This window comes from Pezoporus occidentalis, unplaced genomic scaffold (genome assembly GCF_034315485.1).
Source record: "Pezoporus occidentalis ecotype Australia unplaced genomic scaffold, CSIRO_AGI_Poc_V1 ctg3, whole genome shotgun sequence".
NCBI lineage: Eukaryota > Metazoa > Chordata > Aves > Psittaciformes > Psittacidae > Pezoporus > Pezoporus occidentalis.
Genome location: NW_026914940.1, coordinates 13,252,998 through 13,266,427, shown reverse-complemented (window position 1 = coordinate 13,266,427; position 13,430 = coordinate 13,252,998). Strand labels below are relative to the sequence as shown.

Sequence of the window (13,430 nt, the reverse complement as noted above, 5' to 3'; positions counted from 1 at the left end):
TTGTTCTTCCTTTATAGACTGCTTTTCTCTACAATAGAGATGAAACAGGCCCAAGTCTCTGAGGACCCCATTCATCTGATTTAGTATGGATTTGATCTTTTTGCTGCTATACAGGCTAGAGGAGTGCACAGCCATAGCAGTGGTTGGGTTCAGCTCAGCAGTGCACTTCAGAGGTAACTATCCCAATTGCCCCCACTTACCTCATGTGGTTCACATCAGTGTCCAGGGCAGTGTGGAGCACACAAACTGGATCCTTTTCAGATGAAACTATGCTGGAAGGTGCAGAGGCAGATCCAATGCACTCAACCTCGACATCTGAATCCCCCCTCCAAGATGTCCATAGCATGAAAGACAGGTTTCACACTCCAGCCCTACACCAGGTAGCCTGTGCTAATTGCTGATGTAGATAGCAGTCTTCTGGTAGGTCCTGCAGACGTAACTATCTGCATTTAATCAAAGGAATTACACTTCACATTGTTTTGTATAAATAACACAGTGGCAAACCAAGAATTCAAGTGTAGAAGGACTAGGAACACTGTTCTCATCTTGTTTTCTGGCAGGGAGAAGCCCATAGCCAGTATCAAACACTGATGGCTGTTGAGATGCTCTGCTTTGGAGGAAGCCCTGCTGACTCCAAGAACCAGGAACAGAGAAGACTCACCTACAGCTTTCAGCCTCTTCCCAAGATAAATCAGTCTTCCATGACTGGCAGATCAGACAGGATGACAACATAAGGACCTCTCCATGCTCTGGCAGTCTGAACCCCAGAAGGGATGAGGCCAGCCTGGACACCTCTGATGGGAACAAACAGGTGACCCCTCAGATTTACAGCCCGTTATCCTGATCCCACTGGTGCTACCAGGAACTTTCCCAGCATGGGATTCCTCTGACCAGATGTTGCTGCCGGACCTGCAATCAGTGTGCTTGCACTGCCAGCAGACAGAAACTAGCACACGTGAGGTGTGCTTATCTCAGCTAAAGCCAACATCCGAAACAGGTGAGGAGGATAATCCTAAACAATACTTTCTTCTGCCCATTGACTGCACAGAGAGGTGTAGGTGGAATTAGGTGGGATGAACGCAATCCCCCTGACTATGACAGGATTCCAATAACCCCCTAACAGTAAATACAGGTCAATAGATGAATATGTTCTTTGGCTGCAGGTATCAGCTTTCAAAGACCCCTGGGCTGGTGGAGCAATCATTTCTGCACATACACACTTACAGCGACTGCTCCTAAAATTCACTGCTACCTACCAATGACTGTGTCACAAGGCAGGATGCTGGCCTGCCACACACAGGTGACCTGGACTGAATGTTCTTCTGCCCTTATGTAAGATCGTGAATGCCTGTCAATGTTGCTGGACAAGTTACCGCTTTGCACAGATGCTATACCATGTGTATTACCCCTGTAACAGGGACACAGGGTATACATACAGCCATTGCTCAGTTCAAGCTGAGGAGAAAGCAGCTACAGAGCCACTCATTAACTGCCCTGAACTTGAGACACTTGGCAATCACTTGGCAATTTGCGTTCTCAAGAGCACAAGGAAGATTCGTTACTCTACCTTAAAAATCAAACCACACCGCAACAGAAATGTACGTCCTTTATTAACAACTTTGCAAAATAAATCTGGAGAAAAAAAGTCTTTGGTGACACTATCTATAAAAAACAACCTATCTTAAGATGGCAAACCTATGATGTTATACAGGTTAATGAAGTAAACCAACCAAAGTATATGGCTTCTTAATTTCTCATTCTCTCGTTTTCTCTCACACACTTGCCTTAGGTTTAATTGCACCATGTTGTCAACAGTCAAACAAGGAGGGAGAAACACTTTAAAAAAGATGTGGCAGCACTATGAAAACATTGGTAATGCATTAGAAAATTATTCTCAAAAATGTACATTTTATACAAAATAAGATTGTATTTTTGTTTGCCTTTTTTTTTTTGCTTTACATTTGCCCATCTAAGAATTCCCATTCCAGGTTTCCATTCTCATCATCCAAACACTATACAGATTTCCTCTCAAAATAAATATACAGAATTATGTACAAGGTCACAAGGCCCACTGGATCATCACTAATCCACTGTGGAACAGCCACTAAAAACATCATGAAAAAGTGGGAGGGAGCATCCCAAAGCATCTCATGAGTCCCATACCTTCCCTCCCTCCAATTTAACCCCTGCTAATTTAACTTCAACTTAAAAACTGTGTATGAAGATGGTTAAAATAGCGGTATAAAGGCCAGCTCGATTTAGTTTTAAACAAGGGTGAGATGTACAGCATTTTGGAAGATGTGTTTTATTTCCAGCAGACACCGGATAAGACCCTGCATGGGACAGGTCCCTTCTTGGAAGAGTACAGGCTTGTCCCATGAAATCCCACTAAAGCCCAGGGGAATGGCTCCATCAGGCTGTGGGTTCTGCAGTAGGCAACAGAGCCAGCCTGGAAAAGCCATAGAGCAGAGCACCAAACCACCCCTTGTGGTATGAGGATGTTTAACTGGAGGAATTGATCAAATTGTTGTCAATCAATACAAGTGTTATGGCAAACATTGTCCATTGGTTCCAATATGGGGGGAGCGAGGAAGAGGAGGACACAGCATTTTACACTGGGAATGGGAAGATTAAATAAAATCCTGATCTACTTCTAGTTGTTTCTTTCATTGCCTCAGTGTCAGATGATGACTTCCATTCTCCAAATGATATCTTTTGGTAAATGAGCTATTTTAAAAGGCGCTCATTGGTGAAAGATTAATTCCTTTGTCAAAGTTAGCTCTAAAAGAGAAACGGGAATCTGAAATTGATCAAATCCATGATGTTTTCTGATGGAAAAGATCAAAGCGCTCAATACGCCTGTATTAGCACACTGGTGTGTTCACTAGGAAATTGTTACAAAGCTTAAACGTTTGCCTCTAGAAAAAGCTATGGTAACAATTAGAGTTCTTCACAAAATAGAAAGAGGTCAAACAAAATCTTGTACAGGCCCAAGGGACTGCGAGGAGAGCCAGGCACTATGTTGGAAGTTTGCCCGTTTTTGTGCCACGTTTTTCTCATGAAACCCTCCTCCTGCAATAGATCTCATTAAAATTATAACTGGGAAGGGTTTTTGTCTCTTTTTCTTATTTCTTTTCTCTTTAATAAATTCAATTAAAAATTCATCAGTTCTCCCAAACTCTAATCCCTGCTTTTATTCTGTTATAATGGCATGGATCTATTCACATTCATCCATCCATCTCACCCCTGATTAAATTAAGGTCAGTAACCTTTACGAAAGGCCACATGCGCAACTCTCAGTCAAGTCATCAGGCATTCAAGTACCTGTAAAGTAAAGGCTAACATAGCCTGCTGTTAATGAAAAATAACAGTAATTAAAAAGAACTACAAAAGGAGCAACAAGGAGAGAACCTTGTCTCAGCACCATCTGAATTAAGGGGGGGGCGAGGAATTAAAAAGAATGAAGAACCATTAACTTGCACACAGGGCATGACAGAAGGGTGATTTCATTCACTAAGGGAACAGCACAGCTCTATCCAACATGGATACATAAGGGAGGTGTGGAAGCATGCCTACTGTCCTTCGCAGTGCTGGCTGATAACGTCTGCACTGAGTATTACACAGCAAGTCCCTAAGCCGGATCTGTGCCCAGCTCTTCCCTGGGTCCCTGTGCCATGGACACAGAGACCAACAGCCGTTCTCGAGACTGGCTGTGAGGCACATTCTTCCCTAGGGAGACAGCTCTGCCTGGGTAACATGCTGCAAAGAGAAATGCTCCCACCTATCCACATCCCTTCTGGAGCTAAGCCTGTCATTGTTGCTTGTTTAATTAGGGATCTGTAAACAGAAAGGGCCTCGAGTCACATTGAGAGCGAGCTTTAGCACAGTCTCCTTCAGCCACCCCAAAAAGCAACGGTAACAGAATGTCAAACAGCTGAAAGCCTTGGCCTGACTCCCTGCACCCCAAAAATGGTCACCTACTTTACTGAAAACCCAGCCCACGTGCACCAATATGGCATTAACTAAAACCCACACAGAATCCTTGTTTTTGTAGGGTCCCCTCTGTGCCACTCCCTCTCCCTGGCCCTCTTGCTGGCTACTGACCATTAACTGCTTCCAAGAGCTGCAGATGCTGCTGCAAACGAGGACACAAGCAAAGTGTGAGCCCTGACGAACTCCCCCAGTGCTTGGCACATTCTCCAAACCCAAGGCTAAGAATGTCTATTGTAATCCCTGAAAGAGATGCTTGATCTCCAAGAGGAATTGTTCTGAGCCATTCACTCTGGAAAATCAAACCACTGGACTTCACCTTCCCTGCAGCTCAGCAAGCACAGACCTGAGAGCACAGGAAAGTGAGGTTCAGGTTTTTATGGGATGTGGGGAGCTGAATTAGCAGCTTACAAACAGCAGCATATCCTGCTCCCCTGCCTCCATACTCCTTACACGTCTCTCCATACGCTGATTTAACTCTCTAAAATGGCATTCAAAAAATCCAGCAAGTCACCAGACAGTTTTCCATTATTGCAGGGTTGATGGGCTCACAGAAGCATCTGGTGAGCACCAGAGTGGCAGAAGGTGTCAAGTGAGACTGCATGGCCAGGGGCTGGAAGAACGTGGCAACGGGGGGAAAAGCAGCACCTCCTCCCTTCAGCAGCATAAGTCACTAGCTGCAGTGTTTTGGCAGGTTCCTTTAAAGATTTAGTTCAGATTTACAAGAGGATGTATCGATAGGACAAGGGTAATGGCTTTGAACTGAAAGAGGGTAGACTTAGATTAGAAAATAGGAAGAAATCCTTTACTGTGAGGGTGATGAGACACTGGAACAGGTTGCCCAGAAAACCTGGGAATACCCCATCCCTGGAAGTGTTCAAAGCCAGTCTGAGCAACCTGCTCTAGTGGAAGGTGTGCCTGCCTGTGGCAGGGGGTTGGAACAGGATGATCGTGAAGGTCCCTTCCAACCCAAACCATTCTGTGATCCTAACACAAAATGTCAGGAACCTGATGTTTCTGCCCTAACTCACTGTGCTCTATTCAAATACTGCAATACATATGCAAAAGTCATTCTTTACAAGTCTTTACTTGTCAGGTTGCATACACACATTTAGTGTACTTCACACATTTAAGGCAACTTTCTGTTTAGGGCTTCTGATCTTACCAGCAATAGAAATTATTTAGGCTTCACAGTATTCTCTCTACAACCAGTAACTATTACTTTTACAAATGAGGAAACTGAGGCAGGCCTTGGTTATGGGAGTTCCTTAAAGCTGCATAATAAATCCATACCTAAACCTGAATAAAATGTGATCATTCTGGTCCACCCTTCCTAGCACTCCAGCTAATCTTCTCCCCTGCTTCCAGACTGCCTGTTTATAAAGGAATGAGGTATAAAAAGGCTTGCTGGTCTTCTGGGCATCAGCACAATATTCTCACTGTGACTTTAACAGAGCTTTTGGGGGTGGCAATTGTTACAGAGCACCCCAAATGCCCCTCATCAAAACATGAGAGTTCAAACTGCTTTTAAAGTGCGTATTTTTTTAGAAAATCAGAATGGCAACTTCCTGACCCAAATCACTGCTTTTGTTTTCATTCTTCAATGTAAAGAAGCACATAAATAAGCAAAGCACCCAAGAGAAATAAACAACTGGAATATTTCACTCAAAAATACTTCCATTTGAAAAGCTAAACTCACTTTGGAGTGCAAGCAATGCTGGGATTCAGGGCAGGTTTTTTCCCCAAGTTACCCTACCCTGAGTACACCTGGGAGCACCCACTGCTGCCAGCACCAAGTGTCTGATCATACACTTCACTTCACGTGTCAGACCTCCAGGAGGGAATCTCTCCATTTATTTGCACTTCCAAGAAAAAGGGAAAATAGAGAAGCCCAGCTTTGATTTCAAGCAAACCAGTTTGTTACAGGCCAAATTCTTGCGCTGCAAGCACTAACATGCTTTCCTGCTTTTGCCAACACCCCTTCTGCCCTCAGAACAAAGCTACTTCTAGAGATTGAGCTGCCCTGGCCAAGCAGCACCCTTGCCCCAGGCAGCAGGGAGTCACGCAGGGGGTGCAGCCACCTCGCTGGCCCTGCTGACTGCCCCTGGCATGGCTGTTTGGGATGGGATGCGCCTCTGCTACTGGAATACACAACCTGGTGTGACTGAAGCCTCTCTGTGCTCCATGTCACCTGCTTGCTCCTCCAGCTTGCTCCTTGGGAGTAGCGTTCTTCCCTCCCTACACAGCAAGGCCGATTGCATTTAAAACGGGGACCCCATCCAGAAAGGTCCATACTCTCGTTTGGCTCCAATGGAATTCTGCCACAGTGGATGCTACTGGCTTGGCGAAAACAGGAAAGGAAATTGAAAAGTCAGAGTAAATGAGAACAAAGTTTCTTGGTTCTGTCCTGCTTGTGCTCAGCTTGTTGCTGAACCCACTGTATTTTCCACCCATGAGATTCAAGTGTTTAACTGTGCAGGGGAAAATGAATGAAAACTGCATTGACAATCAAATACACGAGAGAAAGAAACGGCAGCTTTGAAATACTCACACCCAACACGATGTTGATTAAAGAAAGAACTCTGTTTTTAATAGGGTTTTTTTTTTTTTGATCATTAAAAAAGTTTAAACCTGCATAGCAATCATTTCAAAAATAATTATTTAATGTTCCATAATGAAACTGTACACGACCTAGTCTCGAGCGGCAGAAGCCTGCCGGGCGGCTGGGTGCAGTCCGGAGCAGCGCACCCCGGCATCCCAGCATTCCAGCATCCCAGCATTCCAGCATCCCGGCATTCCAGCATCCTGGCATTCCAGCATCCTGGCACGCCGCTCACCGGGGCCAGGTGCTCGCTGTCTCTGGCACAGTCTGGCTCCGTGCGCTGATGGCTGCGCAGGGTGGCTCGGACCCATCAGCAGCGCTCCTCAGAGCCGTTCGATGTCTCGGTACTTCTTCCTCAGGATGGAGACCTGGTCTTTAAAGAGGACAGGGTCGAGCCTCATCTGCGAGTGGATCAGCGGCATATAGCCAAACCAGCTGGCAAAAGTGTTCATGCAACTCTGCCGCTGGGCAAAGTGGTCAGGGTCAGCCCAGCGCGAGGCCCGGGATGTCTGTGTGGAGAGAAGAGCAGGAGTCAGACCTCGGCCACGACACAACACCATGGGGAATGTATGGCAGGAAAGGATGGGCGTGAGGCTGAGCAGCGCCACGCTGCAGAGCAGCGCTGGGGCTCTGAGGTGGCTGAAATCTGGGATGCATTGGGAGGAGTGTGGACAGAAGGTGAAGGGAGATGATCCCGGCCCTCTAATCAACCCTGCTGAGGCAGGTTTGAGAAACATCTGGAGTGCTGTGTCCAGTTCTTGCCTCCTCCATACAAGACAGACAAGGAACTACTGGAGAGGGTCCAGCGGAGGGCCACAAACATGATAATTATGGGTCTGGAGCACCTCTCTTATGAGGAGAGATTGCGGAAGATGGGCCTGTTTACTCTAGAGAAAACTGAGAGGGGATTTCATTAATGCATTTATGTATCTCAAAGGTGGGTGCCAGGAAAACGGTGCCAGACTCTCTCCAGTGGTGCCCAGTGACAGGACAAGGAGCAGCGGCCGTAAACTAAAGCATGAGAAGTTTCGCATCAACTTTCATACACTGAGGGTGTCAGAGCACTGAACAGGCTGGTCAGGGGGTTGTGGAGTCTCCCTCTTTGGAGGCATTCAGAACCTGCCTGGACACATCGCTGTGTACCCTGCTGTAGGTGGCCCTGCCTTGGCAGGACTGGATGATCTCCAGAGGTCCCTTCCAACCCCAGTGATTCCATAATCTGTGAAACCTGCTCAGTGGCAGGGTTCAAACAAGGCGAAGGACACGCTGCCCGCAGAACTTGCTGGTGATGATGAGTTGGCTGACTTCCAAAGCAGCACTGAGGGCAGCGCACCCGAGTTCAGCCATAAGCCAGTTTCACCCGGAGCATGACACCCGCCAGCAGCCCTCCCAAAGCCCTCCTGCACACTACTTCACCCAAACCCCTGCTCTTCTTTTCTCCCCAAAACTCCAGCTATTTTGGAGATAAAATAAGTCCTTGAAAACCACCAGGAAAGTCAAGAAGGCTACAGCTTCCCACTGGAGGAGCACAGCCAAACGCAGGCCCGCTGCTGCCCACAGCTGTCAGCCATAGGATGAAAACACGTTGCAATGGTTTCTCAGGTTAAAAACACACTTTTGCAGGCCAGATCTGCAGAAATTTATACACAAATAATTTTAACCAGCTTCTAACTGAGCTCAGTGTAAGTCCTTGTGTACTTGGCATTACTCATGCACGTAAAAGTCCTGCAGGGACAAGCAGGGTGCTTCCGGGAATCCCGCTGGCTGAGGCCAGTGCACAAGACAGTACTGTCTTATGGACAGAGAGAATTAACTGGAGCTCCCCATTACATTATGTTAAACCCTGACCCAAGGAAAAGACCATGGTCTTTGTATGCATACATGCAAAACATTATGGCCTGATATTCCAAAGCTCAGGGCAGCTGTAATTCCTACGAAAGCCCATCGAAACTCAGCACCTCTGGAAAAATAAGGCCTTAACAGCTTTGAAGCAGTTACCATTCTTTATCTGTACCTAAACTATATTTATAAACATAATAAAACTATTATTTAAGATAAAGCATGAATGCTGAGAACCTAAGGGTTTTTTATGCCACTTCTCATGCATTTCTCTCTAGCACTTACGTTTCCACTATACTTTAGAAACAAATACAGATTAATAAACCCAAAGTATGCTAATTGGAACATGAAGAAACTGATAGTCAGGGACTTGCCAAATGAATGCTGTATCAGACTTGATCTTTGTCCAAGGCCTGTCCAGTGTAGCTCAAGTGGTAGGTTATAATGTGCATTGATTATAACGTGCATTGACTACAGACTCTTATTATACCGAGCCACTACAGAGCAAGCAAAAGCTTGTTGCTAGAGGATTATAGCAGACATTCTGGCCATTAACAGTGAATTTCCATAGCACCATTAATCTCTGTCACAACACCGAGGTTATGTTAATTTTTTATTTGTCTTTCATGGAATTATGAACATGGTCCATTACATTTCCCAAAGCTGCAGGAACAACTTGTCTTTAGGACAGAGTTATAGTTCATGGCTGACTCATGTCACCCGTGCTATAAGAAGAAAAACGGATGTTCAGACTTTGCCAAACAACCAGTGCACGCCCTGTGGAGAGGTGAAGCTCAAACTGGAAGAAACAGGTACTTTCTGGATGGCACCTTCGTGTACACAGAAGGACTCCTGGGTACCCAGATGAGTCAGAATTGCTGAATGCTACCTATATCTCATATGAAAGCACAATGGCATACAGACAGGCAGCCTACAAACTGGCATGGACATTCCCCAGTCAAAGATCCAAGTAATGCTAATAGGAGAAAATGTGAGGGGAAAGTAGCGGGCCCCTTCTTTCTTTGGATCCCCCCTAGTAATCATGGTAGTGTTTGTAGTAAGGATCACAAACACCATGACATCATGGATGGTAGGCTGTTTAGGACTTGCAGAACTTGCTATTCCTTCCATCCCTCTCCCACACGGGGCAGGAGGAAAAGTGCCCTCAGGTTACCCTGTATCCCTGTTACTGGAAGGTATATGCATTTCTGCAGTGACAGAGTGCTTATCCAGTAGCTGGAAGAGGATCTAAATCAAACATTTCATGACTGCTTGTGAGTGATGGCATGACCACAGCACAAAATGTTCCCTGTAGAAAAAAACCTTGAATATCACAAATTACCTCTGTTGTGACAATCTGATGTCAGTGACTGAATCACACTGTATGTATCGTAAAGCATACAGTGTGATTCAGTCACTAACATCATACATACATTACATACATACGGCATACAGTACAGGGACAGCCTAGTACACTGTATTAATTAATAGTAATAAAAACCAGAAAAGTTTTCTAGAATTTACTTCTGCCTCCAGCATTCCATGACTAGGTCTCTGGTCTAGAATATTTAATTCTAGACCTAATTTCATTAGAAAGCTAGAGTTTAACTGAAATTTGGTCACCACAATTATCAGTTCCATGAGTTTGGGATCACTGTCAATAACACTGTGAGAAAACCATGAAGACCAGCGGTCATCCATAGTAGATGTTTGACATTTCTCCTTTTCTTTCATTATAATAAGCATATCAAAAGTCTATTTACAGTCCTGCTGAACTAAAAACTGCAAGAGAAATGTAAGCCTAACCTAGAAGTCAAGCCATTACATTATCAATACTTCCCAGCTGCTAAAACATGCTGTGGATACATACCTGTCCCATCATGGTCTCCTTATACTGTTTTTTCTGTGTTACTTTGATTGGAGGCAATTTTGTCACAGCTGACACCAAAAAATTCATTAGAATGTCCTCACAATTGGCCAGTTGGTCCACCATATTCTTTAGGCTGGCAGGCAGGTAATGAGTGTACAGGTAGTGATAATATCTGAAAACCAACAGCAGCGTTATTAATATAAGTCACTGGACTTTCGGGAATTACCAACTCCAGGAAATGCCTGTCTCAATTCAGACACAAGTTTTGTACTCAACTCTGGCTATACCACTTCTTCTCAGCCCTGAACAAGAAGAGAGAGCAATTCAGTGTCTCATCAAGACATTAAATAGTGCTGATGGTGAAACAAAACGTGCCTTTTTTGTAACTGGGTTGAAAGAATTAAGGCAGACCTAAGTATCAACATAATGGAGAGGCATGGAAGAGAGCACCACATTGCTATAATGTGATAGACAACATCGATGAATTCATACTCCACAGCTTCTTTCCAAGTTGTTCAGTTGGAAAGAACACTACTACACCAGCCTACTACTGTCCCTACCATCCTTGTGGATTCCCCATTCCTGGAATTGCTCAAGGCGAGGTTGGCTGGGGCTCTGAGAAACCTGGTCTAGAGAAAGGTGTCAATGCCCAGGGCAGGGGGTGGGACCTGGATGATCTTTAATGTTCCTTCCAACACAAACCATTCTATGATTCTTATTGTTGAATTTATTCTCCTCTGGGCATCCCCCATGGCTTGTCTTCTTCTTTGCAGCGATGTGGATTACATACTCCAGAATTTGCTGACTTTTTCCCAACATCTAGAGAGGTCTTTGGTCTGCTGAAGCCCTAACAAGAGTTTTTTTTTCCAACGTGCTGCAGTATGCTGATCTGTGACGTGTCCACTGTACTCCATTTCTAGAGTAGCCAGGAGACTTTGCAGTCTGTGTATGTCAGCCAACACATACCCAGAGCTGGTCTGGAAGTAACCTCCTTTCTGCTACGCTACAGGCCATTCAGCAGAGCAGCTTAATGAATTCGGGAACTCTTTGAAGTGTGTAATTCCTGATGTTAAAAAGAGCAGTCCGACTGCTTCAAAATACAAGTGACTTCAAAGAGACCAAACAAGCACAATAATGATTACCAGATCCCCAGAGCTAAACCAAGAACTTAAATTATTACCCCATAAAAAGTAGACCCATTTATTATCTTTTCATTTTTTCCCCCTCCCCGGAAGAATGTTCTTCACCCCCTCTTCCCACCCCCCTTACTATTTTGTTTCATACAAAGGAGGAGGACAGCAGATGCTCTGGGTTCTTACTTGTGGTAAATAGCAGCTCCTGTCAATACCATGGAATAGTCATTAGTCCATTTGGAGGTATACCCCCACCTCTCCTTAGTGTTGTCCCAGAAGTGACTGCGAGCAGGGTACCCTACAATCCTCTCTGGAAAACTCTGCCAAACTGTAAAGGCAAAATCCACCTGCAGACAAAGGCACAGGCCAAATGAATACTGAAACTGCTTCAACAAATGTCAACAAAACAAAATATTACCTTGCCACTAATTCGTAATTCAGAATCTTGGAACTGTTGCAAAACGTTAATTCCATGTATTCATCAGTAAATTAAACTGACTGCTTGACATTTTGCCCTGTAATTATGCACATTTTAATGGTTCCTGTTAAAGAGAGTTTAGAGTATCGCAGTATTACATTAACATTTTCAAGCTTGCCCTTTACACATCAAACCTTTTCTAGTTACAGAAAGAATGGGTGTAGGTGCATGTATTTATACTTAGATGAAATATAAAGTGGTATTAGCTATGTGGAAAACTGAAACTTTTGCACGCCTTTGTGCATCTCACCAACCATCTCGATCTGTTAAAGCAAAGCTTGGAAAGCCAGGCACCTTAAATTATTAGGGTGGGTCAGCGAGATTAGAACAGGCAATCAATAAGGAGTCCTTTTATATTTTCCATCCACTCTGAGCCTTGAAGGACTGTGCAGGTTGTACTTTTAAGGCTGTCTATACGACCAAGATATTTAAACATACAGCCTAATAAACAGGAATGCAAGATTCCCATGTAGTTAAATGGCTTTAGAAGCCTATACAGTGAGAAAAATGCTCGATGCTGTATGAGCCACAAGAAGATGTCAAATGCTGCCACCAGGGATTTTTCTGTTTATTTTATTGCCTTGCTGCAACTACCTAAATAACTCAGGTATCTGAGAATTGAAAAGGTGAGAGGACGTTGCTATCCCAGGATCCCTCCAAACAAATCCCGGTGACACCAGGAAAGGGATGATTTGGGTCATTTGCAGAAGGCCTGTCCGCACTAGATTTGAAAGGGGATTGGTAAAAATACATATGGGAAGACTGTGACCACTGTTAAGTTGGATGGTTAAAGTCTCTCCACTTCAATTTAGGTTCTGGAGCTCAAGCTGGCCCGAGATTTTAAAAAGAGCTATAGACAATTCTGGTTGCCCCAGTCCAACCCAGGAGAATGAGTTTTGTATCTGCACTGCACTCTGATTTCCCTCCAGTACCAGAGGGACCTAAAACTGCTCAAAAATGCTTGAAAAACCTTCCAAGAACCCAGCCAAAGTCAAGTGTGCAGAGGTTAGATAAAGAATAGCTGCTCTGAGAACAGTCACATTGTGTGATGACTGCCAGACTTCTCACATTTACAAGTGTTTTTATGAAACAGAAGAGTCACACATGTACTGGAACACAAAGTTAGGGACTGGTTATTTTCTTTCAAGCTGTGTCAAGGAATCTGAGGCCAACTAGAAAGACAATGTGCACAAACCAGTTACCGTTGTGATAGTTCTGATCTCATCCAAATCAATACCACATGAAAGAGCTGAAGTGGTTGGGTTTCTTTTTTTCCTGTAAAGGCCCTTCCCATAAAACGTGACATCTGTTTTCTTTAGTGAAGTCTGAGAATCTCAAATAAATAACAAAGCAGCTGCATTTGGTGCCCTCACTTGTGCTCTCAAGTATTGGTCCAGAGAGATGCAATAAAGCAACCACTGTAGGAGAAAATTCCCTTTAAAAGAAATCCCCAGTCACCATCCTGTATCATTTCCCAGCATTATCACTCAGCTGATCAGCAGGAAAAGCCAAGCATGC

General features: G+C 44.5%; 1 protein-coding gene across 2 annotated transcripts in view; it reads right to left on the bottom strand.

Moving 5' to 3' along the window:
* Nucleotides 1-6,554: 6,554 nt before the first annotated feature.
* Nucleotides 6,555-13,430, bottom strand: part of EXT1 (exostosin glycosyltransferase 1) — a 179,252-nt gene continuing 172,376 nt past the window's right edge. The window contains exons 9-12 of one of the 2 annotated variants that reach the window (XR_009966336.1): nt 11,621-11,781; nt 10,302-10,473; nt 6,813-7,101; nt 6,555-6,764 (exon numbers count right to left, since the gene is read on the bottom strand). Coding sequence is in view for 1 of the 2 variants with exons in the window: in XM_062627132.1 (XP_062483116.1) it covers nt 6,916-7,101; nt 10,302-10,473; nt 11,621-11,781 (519 nt within the window). In the remaining variant the exon portion in view is untranslated. Of the gene's footprint in view, nt 7,102-10,301; nt 10,474-11,620; nt 11,782-13,430 lie in introns of both variants that reach the window. The other variant, XM_062627132.1, reaches the window with a different exon arrangement.